This window comes from Lontra canadensis, unplaced genomic scaffold, assembly GCF_010015895.1.
Source record: "Lontra canadensis isolate GAN:19392208 unplaced genomic scaffold, GSC_riverotter_1.0 scaffold13, whole genome shotgun sequence".
In the NCBI taxonomy this organism is placed as follows: Eukaryota; Metazoa; Chordata; class Mammalia; order Carnivora; family Mustelidae; genus Lontra; species Lontra canadensis.
Window position 1 is genome coordinate 27,825,808 of NW_022631007.1, and position 17,766 is coordinate 27,843,573.

The 17,766-nt window shown below is 35.3% G+C and overlaps 1 protein-coding gene across 15 annotated transcripts in view; it reads right to left on the reverse strand.

Annotated features, from left to right (window-relative positions):
• Positions 1-7,130: 7,130 nt before the first annotated feature.
• Positions 7,131-17,766, reverse strand: part of BAZ2B (bromodomain adjacent to zinc finger domain 2B) — a 303,077-nt gene continuing 292,441 nt past the window's right edge. For all 15 annotated transcript variants that reach the window (XM_032857888.1, XM_032857896.1, XM_032857895.1 and 12 more), the window contains 3 exons: positions 12,273-12,538; positions 11,865-12,008; positions 7,131-8,607 (listed from right to left, as the gene is read on the reverse strand). In XM_032857888.1, the coding sequence (XP_032713779.1) occupies positions 8,454-8,607; positions 11,865-12,008; positions 12,273-12,538 (564 nt within the window). In that variant the 3' untranslated portion in view covers positions 7,131-8,453. The remainder of the gene's footprint in view (positions 8,608-11,864; positions 12,009-12,272; positions 12,539-17,766) is intronic.

Here is a 17,766-nt window from a genome sequence, read left to right on the forward strand (position 1 = left end):
GAGTTGTAAACCTATTTTAAGAATTGGAGGAATCCCTAGAATAAGTATACAGCCTCTCAAAACATTATACTGTTTCCATACAAACCTATGTTGTATGCCTCATTATAATAATGCCTCATTATCCTTTGGTGATCTAATGAACTCACTGAGCTTTCTTTTCACTTCAGAACCCAAGATATATTCCCAGTTGGCTCTAAGCCTTAGGCCTCTATCATTCACTACCGAATTCTCCCTCAAGACTCACCATATTCTTTGATATCTACTACCATGATTATTAGGGCTGTTTTTTCATTAAAGGACATGGTAAGGATTTTGTTCGGGGAGGATTAGGGTACCCTTAGAAATAGAGCTTGATACTTAGTTTAAAATTTAATTAAAATCTTTTTTTTTAAGTTAATAATGGGGGCACCTGGGTGGCTCAGTCAGTTAAGAGGCCAACCCTTGATCTTGTCTCAGGTCATGATCTCAGGGTCATGGCATTGAGCCCACATCAGTCTCCTTGCTCAGCAAGGAATCTGCTTAAGGATTCTCTCTCCCTCTGCCCCTTCCCCCTGCTCGTTTGAGTGCGTGCACGCTCTCTCTCTTTCTCAAATAAATAAATCTTAAGAAATAAGAAAAAGTTCAAGAATGAACTACATATAACTTATACCTCAAACACTTTAATTTTGTCATCCAAAGACAACAACCCGAATGATTTTCACATGTATGGTCGAGGTAGAGAAATAACAAACAGATCTCAGATACTAATTTTGGTATCGCTTCCCCCTTGATTTATCTTTTTTTTAAAGACTTACCTATTTATTAGAGAGAGTGGGAGGGAAGGACAAGGGAGAGGGAGAGAGAATCTCAAGCAGACTCCCTGCTGAGTGCAGAGCCCTACCTTGGAGCTCCATCTCACAACCCTGAGATCATGACCTGAACTGAAATCAAGAGTCAGCTGTTTAACCAACTGAGACACCCAAGTGCTCCTGCCTTCCCCCTTGATTTAAATGCTAAGGTGCAAAATTCTCTTCCAATGAAGGTCCAGAGGATCCAAATTAGCTTTTCCTTTAACCCTGTATTTAGCCAACTCCTTACCCACCACTCTTCCAGGCACTACTTTTGCTATAGTAACTCATAAATCTTCGCAAGTCCCAGCAATACCTGAGAATTCTCAATATCTTCTATTCACCTGCATATACCTGAGCTTTTTCTTTAGCAGTATCAGTGCTTCCAGCTAACTAGAGCGAACACAAATGTTTCATCTCCTGAATATCGCTGGCTGAAAATAAAATTGGGTGAAGTTTTTACAGTCCCTAGAAAGCAGATAGGGTTAGAAATGACATTTACATTAAAAAAACAAACAAACACACAAAATGCGCATCAAACTTGAAGCTGCTAATATGAGAAGATAAATTGCTTGATACTTTTCAAAACATGGTATTCAAATTCTAAAATCTGTAATAAGTTGTTAGTGAAAAATAATACAAATATTGAACACTCATTGGGAGGTAGGGAAAAAGAATCCTTTTTCACTGCTGGTAGGTGTGTAGACTGGTGCAATCATCTGGAGAGCAGTATGGTAACAGCACAGAACGTGTGCATATGCCAACCCTGTGTACATCCTAGAGAAACTTTTATCACACAGTTTGTTTTCTATTGCTGTGTAACAAATTACTCAAAACCAAGTGACTTGAAACAACAATATTTATTATATCATAGTTTCTGTGAGTCAATAATTCAGTAACATACAGAAATCAGTTCCATTGCTACATACTAATAATGAGCTATCAAACAAAAATTAAGAAAATAATCCTATTTACAATTGCATCAAAAAGAATAAAATACCTAGGAAGAAATTTGACAAAGGTGAAAAACCTGGAAACCAAATACTACAAATATTGTATTGATGAAAGACACAAATAAATGGAAAGATAAGATATTCCATGATCGTGGATTGGAAGAATTAATATTGTTACAATGTCCATAGTATATAAAGCAATCTACAGGTTCAGTTAATCCTTGTCAAAATACCAATGGCATTTTTCACAGAAATAGAACAAGCTGAAAATGTGTTTGAAAACACAAAGACCTGGAATAGCCAAAACAATCTTGAGAAAGAAGAACAAAGAGCTGAAGGCATCATGCTTCTGGAATTCAAAGTATAATCCAAAATGATGGTAATCAAAATAGTACAGTACTGGCACAAAAGCAAACACTTAGATCAGTGGAATTGACTGGAGGGCCCAAAAAATAAACCCATGCATATATGGTCAATTAATTTATGACCAAGGAGGAAAGAATACACAATGGGGAAGATAGTCTCTTCAATACATGGTTTTGGGAAAATTAGACAACTACGTGCAAAAGAATGAAAGTGGACCATTATCTTATGCCATATATAAAAATAAATTCAAAATGGATTAAAGACTGGAATATAAGACCTGAAACCATAAAACTTCTAGATGAAAACATAGCTCTCTAACATCGATCTTGCAATATCTTATTGGACCAGTCTCTTCAGGCAAGGGCAACAAAAGTTAAAATAAACAAATAGGATTTCATCAAATAAAAAGCTTTTGCATAGTGAAGGAAATCACTAACAAAACAAAAAGGCAACCTATTGCATGGGAGAAGATATTTGCAAGTCATACATCCAAAAAAGGGGTTAATATCCAAAATATATGAAGAATTCACACAACAGAATGCAAAAAAAAAAAAAAAAAAGACATTTTTTCCAAAGAAGACATATAGATGGCTAATAGCCACATGAAAAGTACTCAACATCACTTATCATCAGGGAAATGCAAATCAAAACAATGAGATATTACCTGACAATGGTTAGATTGGCTATTATCAAAAAGACATAAAGTATTGGCCAGGATGTGAAGAAAAGGGAACCCTTGTATACTGTTGGGAATATAAATTGGTGCATCCCCTATGGAAAACGGTAGGGAAGTTCTTAAAAAAAAAATTAAAACCCACAACACAATCCAGCAATTCTATTTCTGGGTACTTATCTGAAGAAAACAAAAACACCAATTTGAAGAGATATATGCACCCCTATGTTCATTGTAACAATAGCCAAGATATGGTGTCTGTCAACAGATGAATGGATAAAAAAGATAAGGCACACACAAGTATTACTTAGCCATAAAAAACAATGAAATCTTGCCATTTGTGACAACACATGGACACAGAGAGCATTATGCTAAGTGAAATAAATCAGGCAAAGAAAGACAAATACCATATGATTTTACTTTTATGTGGAAAAACAAAACAGAAACAGATTCATAGATACAGGGAACACACTGTTACCAGAGGAGAGAGGAGTTGGGGAGGCTGGAATAGGTGAAAGGGGTCAAGAGGTACAAACTTCCAGTTATAAAATAAAGTCATGGGGATGTAATGTACAGCATAGGGAATATAATCAATAATATTATAATAACTTTGTATCATGGCAGATAGTAGCTACATTTATTGTGCAGATCATTTCATACTGTATAAAAATATCAAATCACTGTGATGTACACTTGACACTAATATGTCAACTATCCTTTAATTAAAACAACAACAACAACAACAAAATCCTCAGGAGCGGCTTAGCTGGGTAGTTTTGGCTCAGGGTCTTTCGTGAAATTGTAGTCCAGATGTTGGCTGGGGCTCCAGCCAATCGAGCGTTTAACTTGGGCTGTAGGATCCACTTCTAAGATGCAGCAGTCATATGGTTTGCAGGTTGATGCTAGCTATTGGCTGTTCCAGAGCACCGCTAGAGTGTCCTCATAACACAGTAGCTGGGTTTATCCAGTGCAAATGTTCCAAGAAAACAAGGTGGAAGCGGAAATGTATTTTATGACCTAATCTGGGAATTCACAAGCTATCACTGCCACATGATGTTGGTCACACAGGCTAAGCCTGATACAGTGTGGAAAAGGATTATACAAGGGCATGCGTACCAGAAAATGAAGGTCCTCTGGAAACACCTTGGATATGTATGACAACATTCACTGCAGTATTATTTGCAGTGACAAGAAATTGCAAGCAACTCAGGTTTTCATTCTTTCCTTTTTTTTTTTTTTTTTTAATGTTTATTTATTTGAGAGAGAGCATGAGTGAGCAGGGGGTAGGGGCAGAGGGAGAAGCAGCTAATCTCCAAGGACCCTCCCCACTGAACGCAGAGCCTGATCTGGGGCCTAATCCCAGGACCCTGAGATCATGACCTTAGGCAAAAAATCAAGAGCCAAATGTTTAACTGACTGAGCCACTCAGGTGCCCCTTAGTTTTCATTCTTTTTTTAAAAGATTTTATTTATTTATTTGACAGAGAGAGAGATCACAAGTAGGCAGAGAGGCAGGCAGGGAGAGGGGTAAGCAGGCTCCCCGCTGAGCAGAGAGCCCGATGCAGGGCTCCATCCCAGGACCCCGGGATCATGACCTGAGCCTAAGGCAGAGGCCTCAACCTACTGAGCCACCCAGACACCCCAGGTTTTCTTTCTTAAGAGAAATTTGAAAGTAAAATGTGGTACATGCCTGTGATGGAATGCCTTGTAGCAGTGAAAAGTAATGAACTGGATTTACATAGTATTTTTTCAACTCAAAAGAAATGGAAGAACAAATTTGTAGCACAATGCAACTGACAAAATTAAAAAAAAATTTCTTCTCAATATTTGTAAAGATACATGTGTTGCTAAATAAATACAAGAAGGATTAACTGGAAAGATATATTAAAAATATTTGTATGTGGGGGAAGGAAATTGAAGAGTTGCTGTGAAGAAGTAAAAAAATAAGGGTTTTACAAGAATAACATGAAGAATGTGACATGAATTGAGAAGGGTTACCTCAGTTTTATATAGCTGAGGTTTAAAAAAAGGTTTTTTTTTAAAGATTTTATTTATTTATTTGACAGAGAGAGATCACAAGTAGGTAGAGAGGCAGGCAGAGAGAGAGGAGGAAGCAGGCTCCCTGCTGAGCAGAGAGCCAATGCGGGCCCCCATCCCAGGTCCCTGGGACCATGACCTGAGCCAAAGGCAGAGGCTTTAACCCACTGAGCAACCCAGGAGCCCCTTTTTTTTTCTTTTTAAGATAGAGTAGTAGTATAGCCCATGCAGGTTTAAGAGATCTCACTGAAGCAAATTTTCTAGTAGATAAGGTTCTACTAGTTTCCTGGTGCTATATTTTTTTTGAGTCATATTCCTGTAGAAGGAAAACCTTGATTCTGTAAAAATACTTCCTTTGTCTCCATATTGGAATGAAATTCTTTTAACAGAACACAAACTTCTTTCATTACTCAAATGGAAATATTTAAGATACAAATAACCTTGAGAGAGGTAGCCCACAAAAATTTACGGAAGGAGTAAATGATTGATACCAGATTTTCTTGAGGGTGTTTACTGGGAGGCTAAATGAACAGGACTTGAAATTTCCTTAAAGGGAAATGAGGATAGAAGTGATGGAAAAGAGGAGAACAGAGGGGGTACATAAGGTACCGAGGACGGATTAGAGCCTTCATAATTTTGATTTAAATTAGTACTTTTAACAAATTTCATTTTTGGGTTGAAACAAGAAAAAGGGATCATCTTACATAAAAGCATTTATGTAAGTTAGTTCTTATGAGTTCAAGGTATACCCATAGATAAGTTTTTACTTGTTTAATTTTCACTATGGTTATCAGTTAAATAAATATTAAATTACTCTATATACTATTTCAAACTGATGATTATTTTCTGTGTTTAATAGTAGTGCACTGTTTGGTTATTCTGGTTGGTTACTACTTCAGCGATATTTTAAATGTAATCATGAGGGCAAGCTAGTGGTTTATAATTTATAGAGCAACTGAAACTAAAATGGAGAAGGTTCAGGTTAAAGCCTAGTTTATCTTAATTAAAGTATGTTGTGTTTACTTCGGATTGTGTGATAACAGAGGGTCAGGAAAACTTTTTAAACTTGAAGAGAACAATGATACCGGTTTGTTGAAGAAACACCCAACCCAGGGCACTGTGACTGCAAGAGTCATTCACATAACAAATGATCCACAAATGTAGAGTAACAACTGTTACCTAGACCAATTGCCCTTTTCTGATCATGCCCACTTCTGGAGCAGCTGTCCCTGCTGAGTAGCAATGAAGACATGGGGCCAAGGAGCCCATATTGACCAGGCTTTCCTTTTTCCAGAGATATCTTATTTATTGTTAAAAGAAAATTATCACTCTTGAAAAATTGTGCTTTGTGTGTTTAAGTATTTTATTTCTCATTTATGAACTCCTCAGACACCAGACATATTATTATCAAGCTGCTTATATACCATCTAATATAAATTAATGTAAGCATGTATCATCCCTAAGGCACAACACCCCCATGAAGAAGACTCCCCACTGAGCATCTGGCATACCCATAAACACAAAAACCAGACACTTTATTCACAGCACCACCTTGTTCTTTTCTCCACATGGTCTTTTTGATTAAGCACGAGCCCCTTGAGGCATAAGTGCAGTATTTGGTTAACAGAAACTGACATATTTACATAATAACAGCTGATTTTCCTATCAGTCTCCACAAACAATCTAGAAATTTTGGAAAATACTTGGTGGCTTCAAAGCATTTTAAAGTTAGGAATATTTTTTTCAAAACTTTTCTATTCTCCCTTCACTGTTAAAAGCCATTCTTTAAGGCTTCTCAGGACCACTTCTCCACAAGGCTATAAGCTCCATGAAGGGCCTGTGCCTGTCTTGTTCACCAGTGATTCATTCCTCAGAGCCCAGCAAGGCATCAAATCATATTTCATGAAGGCTTGAACGTGTAGCTCACAACTTACCAGACAAATTTATATGATCAATTTTTCTTATTGACTACTGACAATTGGTTACATGTCTACCAATTGAGACATTTCTCATATCAGAACAAGACTTTTAAAATGTATTCTAATATTTCCATATTGAAAATGTGAAAATAACAACAAAATGTGGTCCAGAGAGGCTCAGGCACTAATGAAAGGCACAAAACTTGACTTAAAACCGCCCTCCTCCGCCCAGCCCAATGTTCGTTGAACTACACAGTCTGCTGCTCCTCCTCTAGGATTTTGTAAAAATCAAATTTAAATTAACTATCTTTTTGAAAAGAATATATACTCAGGTTCATTAAGAAAAACTAAAAAACTAGTTTGTAAAAGTCTTTTATTGTATCCGTGCCACACATAGTAGTGAAAAATAACACTCCTAAAAAAAAGAATGCTACCTTTTCCACAACATTTGATTTTAAATAAAACTTCAAGTACTCTTACATAGGTACAAAAAAAATTCTGATCTATTTGCCTCCAACAGGCCACCACAACACACAGTAGATAAAACACAGTGGTTACAAATGTTTTTTAAATTTATTTCTGAGGCAAGGCAAATGGGAAGGAAATGTTTCTATGAAAAAATACTGTGTGTGTAGGAAATTGTCACAATTTTATTCCACATGGATACAAATGATTATACTTTAATTTAGGCCCTGGTGGCTTAAAATTATATAACAAAATAGAAAAATGGAAAACTAATATCCCCTACACCCTGTTTCAAAGGCAGGCACTACCAAGATCAAGGAGACGCCACAGTGTTGGTAGAGGATAATTACTGTACAAGCTGTATAGCTATAATTACCTTCAGACTAAAATAAAATGCTACAGTCCTTCTAAGGCATAAACAATAATGTCTCCAAACAATATATACACATAATACATATTTAAAACAAGACTTAATATAAACAATAATGAACAGTATATACATGTCAATTTTTCTTCACTGTCTTGAAATACAATTTAACTACACAAGTGATGCAGCAACATATATATATATATATATTTATATATATATAAATGTACTTGTAACTCTACAGTAAAGTTTATTTTTGGTGCTTTTATAGCACATCAGTGTAAACAGTTTAACTTGGCTTTGTTTTATATTTTAAAACATTCCTTGTTGTATTTTCAAGATTTAAAGCAATTTTCTAGTTCTTCCTTTTCACAGAAAACGAAGATTCTGGATGTGGTTTAATCATAAATAATTCATAAAATTAAATACATTCACTAAAAAATAAACTACAAAGTAAAAAAATGAAAAATAGATATTTATTGAGAGGGAAAGGAGAACCATTTCCCACATTAGAGCTCTGGTGTTGAATATTCAGTGCGATTTGATATATTTTAATTGCTATTGCACTATAACACCCTTTCCTTTGAAAATTCTTTGGGTGTGCTTCCCTGTTCTACCTAAATTAGCTGATAAATCACACAAACCAATAACCAAGGGCCTTGGTTGTTGTAGGAGTGAAGCCTTTAAAAATGGTATCATTCTTCTGATACTTTTTTTTTTTTTGTGATACTTATTTTAAGGAAAAAAAAGTCATTATGTATGTGCCTTGCACATTTATGTAAATACAGTTCACATTGCTGGTCTCATTTGTCCTTGTTTAAAAGGAAAAAAAAAGATTATTATAACTTCAGCTCACTTTGAAAATATCTGTCCACTTTTTTTCAAAATACTTCCTCATACTGTGGCCAGCTCTGCCTATATCAGAATCATCTTCATTAAATGTTTCACAGTTGTCAAAAACAAGCCTGACATCTACAGCAAAGGTTTCAAGGTTTGGATATCTGAAAGAAAACACATGATTTAGAGGTTGTTTTTATAGGGTGGCTTTGTTTTAAAAACAAACGAAGAGGTAATAAAAGGTAAAATGAAAAAATAAAACTGAAAGAAAAAAGATTAAGATAACTACATTTAAACTGATATAAAACATTATACTCTCTTACAGATGAACAGAAAAAAAAATTGCATGTGTTCTGAACCATGCAGTATTTTAAAAGATTAAATGGAAAAAACATATCTCTCTGATGATCCACATATATTTCAACTAACTAGCATTTTCCCCAAACCCAGCTTCCTGTTGTGTACCTAGTGTGCTGTCCCAGGACTCATTCCACCTGGCTGGTTTATTAGTTCCTCTGACCAGTTGTGGTACCCTATCATCCACATTCAAAACTATTTAGTTATAGTGGAAATAATGGAAATGCTTTTTGTCCACCAAAAATGTTACACGTGTCCTGTAGCTTCTACATACATCCCAGGATATACTGCTATATTAATTCCTACTCATTTCCCATTTCCGTTCTTCTCTCTTCACTTGTGCTCCTACGCTCAAGCATTGGAGTATGATAATCCAAAACTGGCCCAAAAGAAAAAAAAAAACCAAAAACCCTCCATCCCTTTATCAGAGACAACATTATGAAAACCTGCCTTTTCATAAAAAGCACTGTGGCTTCAGTGCTTTTTTGGTGGGAGAAGCCCAATCTTTGTCTGTAAAAACAGAGCAAAGAGAACAGAAAGGCGAATGAATCTGCCTAAACTCATTGGTAAAAGAGTGGTTTCTTTCAAGCCGACCTAAGTGAAAACAATACATTTTGAAAGAGGGCTTTTAGAAATTTAAATTATTTTTAAATTAACTCTAATGTATGGTAAGCTAACTACTAAAATAATTTATGTATTAGAAATACCCTTGAAGTACACACTGAAACTCTGAGCCTTGGTAAAAGTGGAATTACTTCCTTGCTGGGATACCTTATATAGTCTTCCACTCCTTCTCACTTCCTTCTCCTATGTGCAATAATAAAATAACATTTCTCTATCTATAATGAGCTCACAGAATTAATTCAGACCTTAGGTAACCTCACCCATTTTCCTGTTCTTCTGGGAATTATTATTTTTTAATGAGGGGAAATTCACATAACATAAAGTTACCCATTTTAAGGTGGACAATTCAGTGCCGTTTAGTGCATTCACAACATTTACTATTACCACCTCTATCTACTTGCAAAACATTGCCATTGCCCCAAAAGGAAACCCTATATCCATTAAGGAATTGCTTCTCATTCTTCCCTCTCCCACCCCTGGCAACCACTAATCGGTCTTTCTCTATGGATTTGCCTGTTCTGGAAGTTTGATATAAATGGAATCATACAGCATGTGTGGGAATAAATTTTATAAAATATTTAAAAGTTACTTTGATAAATATTTATCTCTTTAGACTGGCCCTTACTATAAGAAAAAGTTAATGATTAATGCTAAGGAGACCAGAATCCAGGACAGAATTCTAGGTGAGATTCTAGGTGAAACAAACACTATTCTCACAGTTGATGGAACCCAGAAAGCTTCATTAAAGCAACTACTTCCTCCCCTCTATTTGATAAATTCTAGTTTAAACATTTGAAATACTGTTTGTGAGTTCTGGTTCTAGCTTATTAGTTTGGGTTAAATCAAAAACTTGAAGTTAGAGGAGCTTGAATCTACTAAATTTTGCTTCCCACAGAGCGGACGTCACAAAAAGATTAAAGAGAACTGCTTCCCTCTCTCTGCTTGCCTCTGCTTTGACTTCCTTCATTCACCAGGACTCATTCTCAAAATGGAACAACAATGTTTGGTAATGTCTAAGCTCTGTGTTCATGTTTATTTTGGGGATTTTGAGGTTTAGGTTCATCCTCCAGCTAGGAGCTAGAGACATATGTAAAGCCTTTCTGTGTAAGTCTTTGTCCTGGCCATGTTGATTATAAAGTCCATTATGCTACCCACCTAAACATCTTAATGTTTTGATAGAAAAAGCAAAAGAACTAATTCATATCTAGACAGGAGCTACTGCTTTTTGGATCACATTAGAATCAATAGTTTTAATGGTTTTAAATGTTTTCGAATGGTTTTAAATGTTTTCAAATTTCGAATTTTAAATGAATTCGAATTTGCAGGTCCCTTCTGCAATTTTTTAAAAAATAAAACAGACATAATCTTTTGAAACATGTGAGACGGACACTGATTGTTATGAGTTAAGTTCTACTCAACTCTTAGAAATTGAATGTAAATAAAGGAGCACAGTGATTTTCACCAAAAGAACATCCAGGAGGAACTAGATAACATACTGCATTATAAGGTAATTACAATAACAACAACAATGTAATTAAAATCTCTTTTATAGATATTCTTTCAATGCAAAGTTCCTTCGTTCTTTGTATTTCTTTGTGACTTGGCCTGAAGTTATGGTCAGAGATTACATTAAGCTAAGCCAGTAATAAGGAGTAAGACGAGCTGAGGAGAAGGAAGAAGAGAACACATACTGCTCGCAGCACGTGGCCATTCCCATGTGGGAAAGCTTTTGTGTGAGCTTATTTTGTAAGCGAATGGTCTCATTTTGGGGGCTCCAAAATGGGCCACTGTTCAGAACCAAGTAAACTCCATTAACAGCTGCTATTCTGATAGGAGTTTAATTTTACCTAACAAGTATCAGTAACTGTGGCCAGGAAGTCACTTTGGTCTTCAGGTAGGATCACAAAGAGGATATGGTAGAGAAGAGAAAATAATAGTTTCCTTCCACATTTAATAAATACATTTTTAGGATTTTCCAGCAACCCATAAAACTTTTAACTTTTAATATTAAAAAAATTAAATTTTAATTTAACATTTCCAATGACCTTTTATCTCTACATTGTAATGATCTGAAAAAATTACAGTCAATTTTTGTTAAATCCACGTGAGATACTGTCAATATTCCACTGATATACAATATAAGCTCCAGCTTATGTTACTTACTTACTCTGGGAGGCTTCCCTCTTATTTTTCTTTACCTCTCAGGCTGGGTTTGGTGGCCTTCCAATGTCAAAGGCAGCTTTATCATACTGCTTTTTAATTGTTTAAGCAATTTTAATGGACTTGTCTTCCATACCAGTCTATCTTAGCTAAACACAAAAGTACACACACATACCCTCTCCAAAGGCAGGTCCTTTAATTAATATATTTTTGGCTCACTAGAAAAGTACCCAGCACATATTAGGCATTCAATAATACTGAAGTGAAATTATTTACTTACTGTCCACTACTTAATTTTTCTCTAATTGTGGAAAAATCCATAGGCTTCTTAATAACTTTCTTATAACCAGGAACAAGTTTCAAGTTTACAGGAAGTAGAAAAGGCCATGCATCTTCATGAGTTTCCATTTCAGTAAGGATCATACTTCAAAAAAAAAAAAAAAAAAGTGTTCGAAATCAGTATCTGTGTTTTAGAATTACCTATTTTTACTAAAAACTTAATTTTTATAATCTTTCAGGTAAAAACAATACAAGTTAATTGATTTAAAAAGAGGAATTCATTTATTTATACTATAGACTTCACGTTTTCCTATTTATATAAATTGTCAAAAAGTCACCTTTAATATAGTAGAGTTTCTAAACAAATAAAATGTTATAAATATGTTGCACATGCAAACTGAAATAATACCTGCAAAGAGCGAGGTCTTTGGAGTCATCTCTTTTAGGTTTCTTAACAGAAGTAAAACTTTCCTGTTTTGACAAGTTAACAGAAGTGTTTTCCTCCATTTTTCTTTTTTTCAGGTCTTTGTTTCCTCTTTTTAGTGAACTATTTGTAGATGCAGAGTCTTCATCTTCAGTATCTGCTGTTAAAGTTACTTTCTTGCCTTTTTTTGACTCATTAGTCTTTTTTCCTTTGACGTGAAGTTTTTTGATTTTTAGAGTTTGACCACTTGCCTTAATTAAAAAAAAAAAAAAAAGGAAATGAGGTATAGGAAAATAACCATCTACAGACTTCCTATTATTCTAAATTATGAAAGTCTGATAGGACAAACAAAAAGAATATTTTCTCTGATCTAGAAGATTGATAATTTAATGTTTAAGAGAGATTAATTTGTTCTCCCACAACATAAGGTTAAAATCTAATAAAGCATGAAAATCTATCTTAAGAATTCCTAAAACTTGAAGATGCTGATCTCATGGTAATCCATCTTCGATACTACAGAATTTAGCCCTATCCTTTTAGTCACTAACCAAATGAGTTTTTTTTTTTTTTTTAAAGATTTTATTTATTTATTTGACAGAGAGAGATCATAGGTAGAGAGAGAGAGAGAGAGAGGAAGCAGGTTCCCCACTGAGCAGAGAGCCCGATGCGGGGCTCGATCCCAGGACGCCGGGATCACGACCTGAGCCGAAAGCAGAGGCTTTAACCCCCTGAGCCACCCAGGCGCCCCACCAAATGAGTTTAAAGGTACAAAAGGACTATCTTTTAGAACACAATTAAGAACAAAGTTGAAAATAAAAATATAGAGCTTATTAATAAGACAATTGAAGAGGTAATTAAAAAACTGTCAAAATATGACAAATAGATCACAAAGTGTCAAATAAAGAAAAAGTCCTTTTTAAGCGATTAAATCCACTGGATAAAGGAAAAAAACATTTGCTATAAAAAGAGTTCCACTAAATTGTGGTTCCCAGGTATGAACAAAGCAATGGTGAAAAATCAGTGGAAGATGTCTGTTTTTGAGGAAAACAATAAAGACATATTTAAAGGATATGAATTCTAGCTATGGCTCTCTCAGTAAGTAGCTATGGATTTCATACAAAAATATCTGTGAGGCCCTATCTTATGTGTAAAATAAGAAAGATAAGCCACACAACTGGTAAGTTCAGTCTAGCTCTAAAGTTACATGAAAAAAAACAAACAACAAACACCTCAATGCAGCCTTACTCAAGGTAACTACAACTTGCAGTCAGCGCACTGAAATAACAATGAGCCCTCCTCCCCCATTCAGAAATAGGGAAATAAGTCTGTACTTTGAGAGTTGAATGTTATAATAAATATAATAGATCAGAGAAGAGAGATATGCATTTCCAGAATAGTGCTAACCCTCTTTTAAAAAATTTTTCTTCTTGGGGCACCTGGGTAGTGCAGTCAATTAAGCACCAGACTCTTGGTTTCAGCTAGTGTGGTGGTCTCCGGGTTGTGAGACTGAGCCCTGCCACTGGCTCTGGCCTAAGACTCTCTCTGCCCCTCCCCACCGTGTACGTGTGCCTGTGTTGCTCTCTTTCTAAAGAAAATAAATACATCTTTAAAAATTTTTTTTCTTCTCTTATGCAGACTGTTAAAAAAATCAAACTGCAGTATCAGATATTTAGTCCAGCCACAATCTAAAGTTGGCTGTGTTCTTTTTTTTTTAAATTTTTCATTTTTTATTCACATACAATGTATTATTAGCCCTAGGGGTACAGGTCTGTGAATCGTCAGGCTTACACACTTCATAGCACTCAACATAGCACATATCCTCCCCAATGTCCATAACCCAACCCCTCTCTCCCTACTCCCCTTCCCCCGACAACCCTCAGTTTGTTTTGTGAGATTAAGAGTCTCTTATGGTTTGTCTCCCTCCCGATCCCATCTTGTTTCATTTTTTCCTTCCCCACCCCCCAAACTCTCCACGTTGCCTCTCAAATTCCTCATATCAGGGAGATCATATGATAACTGTCTTTCTCTGATTGACTTATTTCGCTCAGCACAATACCCTCTAGTTCCATCCACATAGTTGCAAATGGCAAGATTTCATTTCTTTTGATGGCTGCATAGTGTTCATTGTATATATATACGACCTCTTCTTTATCCATTCATCTGTTGATGGACATCTAGGTTCTTTCCATAGTTTGGCTATTGTGGACATTGCTGCTATAAACATTCAGGTGCACGTGCCCCTTCAGATCCCTATCTTTGTATCTTTAGGGTAAATACCCAGTAATGTGGTATTTGGAGGAAGGTGGAAGAACCTCCATACTGTTTTCCAGAGTGGTTGCACCAGCTTGCATTCCCACCAACAGTGTAGGAGGATTCCCCCTTCTCCGCATCCTCACTAGCATCTGTCGTTTCCTGACTTGTTAATGTTAGCCATTTTGACTGGTATGAGGTATCTCATTGTGGTTTTGATTTGTATTTCCCTGATTAAAGCTGGCTGTATTCTTGAAATAAATTTGGCTGAAAACATTTCTTTGGAGTATTTCATAATTTCTTCGAGGATTTCATGAACTTTTCTGGTAATATTTTTAAATAATTGCCCACAAGCAATTAAAATTATTATTATTTTTTTATTGGGAGGCTAAACATATAGTTAAGGAGGTATTTTAATTGCCTGAAATAATAAGGCAAACTGTTAATCTAATACCTTCCCTATATCATATCAAAGAATCACTCCCCCTTGTCACTAACTCAAATAATTAAAATGTTTTACTAAGTCTCTTTTCCATTTAGTTTATTAATTTTTATTCACTAATATTTGATACTCTGAGTTTTCATATTACACTAAACTTCTATCACTCTGAAGTCATAAAAAAGGAGAAAAAGAATGCTTAATATAATGAGGAAAAACTCCATTTAATGAAGACTAAATTAAATTAGATTGAATAGTTATATTACTTAAAAAGAATAAAATTTCAGGGGTGCCTGGGTGGCTCAGTGGGTTAAAGCCCCTGCCTTCAGCTCAGGTCATGATCCCAGGGTCTGCTCTGCGGAGAGCCTGCTTCCTCCTCTCTCTCTCTGCCTGCCTCTCTGCCTACTTGTGATCTCTGTCAAGTAAATAAATAAAATCTTTTAAAAAAAAAAGAATAAAATTTCATGAATAAGAGGCCAAAACTTCTATTCCTTATGTGAGCTAAATTATTACTTGGGATCATTTTCTAACAAACTTATAACAACAGCAGGAAAGATGAAATTTAAATTACAGAATCAAAAGAACTTTTAGTGTTTCAAAAAAACACCAAAGTTTATATATTTCTTTACTAAATAATGTTTATCAGCTTGTCTCATTACACTGTATACATACTCATACTGTTTTTTTTAAGACTTTATTTTTTAAGTAATCTCTATGTCCACTGTAGGGCTCAAACTCACAAACCCAAGATCAAGAGTCACATGCTCCACTGACTGAGCCAGCCAGATGCCCCCACATTCACATACTTGTAAAAGTAAGCTTTTATTTTTCTTTTTAAGATTTTACCTATTTAGCTGAGAGAGAGGGAGAGAAAGAGAGAGAGAGAAAACACAAGCAGAGTCTAGGGATAGAGGGAGAAAAAGAGAGACTGAAGCAGATTCCCTGCCAAGCAGGGAGCTAAATGCGGGGCTTGATCACAGCACCTAGAGATCATGACCAGAGCTGAAGGCAGATGCTTAACTGCTTAACCGAATGAGCCACCCAGGCACCCCCAAATGCAAGTTTTTATACAGTTACTCTGTTACCTGATTTACTTTGTTCTGGCACAAGAGATACCCCAATCCCTACCCTTCTTCTCTATCCTCTTATAACCAAAATTCTAAAAGGATCTTCAGTATGTCTAAAGCAGAACCAGCAGATAACAGATACAAGGGCACATTTCTGTTGTTTATATATTTATATATCAGAAGTTTGTGACTTGGTGGCTTATAGGCTGTAAACAGCCCACAGAATGTGTTGCTGTTTGGCTCACATAATACTTGTAAAAAGTCTTGAGTTTTTTGCCAACACTAAACATTTGGGAGGATATGCATAAAAATCCATAATCTTGAAATACTGGTAGATCCTGGAATGTCGGGCCCACATGTCTACATGACAACAACTGGCTGGAGTTGAGTAATGACTGTTATATTTAAATTCAGGCATAACTTTCCTATTTGCCACAGACCCAACTCTTCTGTGTTATTTGCCTGGCTTTTATAGGTATTGGAGTTTGAAACCTCACGTGCATGTGTCTATGAAGATATATAAATATGTGTATGTGTAGATATATATATCTAGACATATACATATGTCTTTTTGATTCTATGATCCAGTGAGATATGTATAAAAACAAATACATCTATAAATTTAATAAATATAGATATAATAAAGTGCATGTATATATAATGGCATGCACATACATATACACAGAGTAAAAATATTTACAATGATATATGCATAAATGGCCATTCGAGAGCAATATAGTATAAATACTTATAAAAACTGAATTAACTGAAGACAGTTTAAAAACATTACCTCTAAATGTTTAATATTTATTGCTATAGGAAACGTAATGCCTAATTCACTACATTTAAAAACCAGAGAGCAGAGGCTTAGAAATCTGCACTACATAAAGCACTTGGATTAGATCATAGATCATACATCTCCTAGTCCACTCCTTGAATGACAGATAGCCAAAATTTTATTTTAAGCAAATTTACTGAAAATAAAACCTCCTATAGTCTACCAGACTTAATTTTTGAGTAATTAACAAAGCATTAGAGGAAATTTCTATAACTTGATAGTTAAGGAGCTTAAAGATAATTTACGTACAACCAGTGAAAATTATTACTGAATTAGATATGACAAAATAATCAAGTAATGAAAAATTAAAAAGTGATTATTAGTGAATATAATGCCATGTGGGACCCTCTGCTATTTTACAAAATACAAATAGATTATAAAAATAAAAATTATAAAATATATTATAAATATAAATAAAATATAATAAAGTATTAAGATATACATGTCACAGAATTTTGAAGTCATAAAAATTCTCACACACATGACCATATTTAATCTTCAAAAATCTCTACAATTTAGGGACACCTGGTGACTCAGATGGTTGAGCGTCCAACTCTTTATTTCAGCTCAGGTCATGATCTCATGACCTGATGATGGGATTGAGCCCTGAGTTGGCCTCCGTGCTTTGCCAGAGATTCTTTCCCTGCTCCCTTGGCCCCTCCTCTTCTTGCATGCACACGAGTGTCCTCTCTCTAATAAATAAATCAAATCTTTTTTTTTTTTTAAAGATTTTATTTATTTATTTATTTGACAGGTAGAGATCACAAGTAGGCAGAGAGGCAGGCAGAGAGAGAGAAAGAGGAGGAAGCAGGCTCCCTGCTAAGCAGAGAGCCCAATGCGGGGCTTGATCCAAGGACCCTGAGATCATGACTCGAGCTGAAGGCA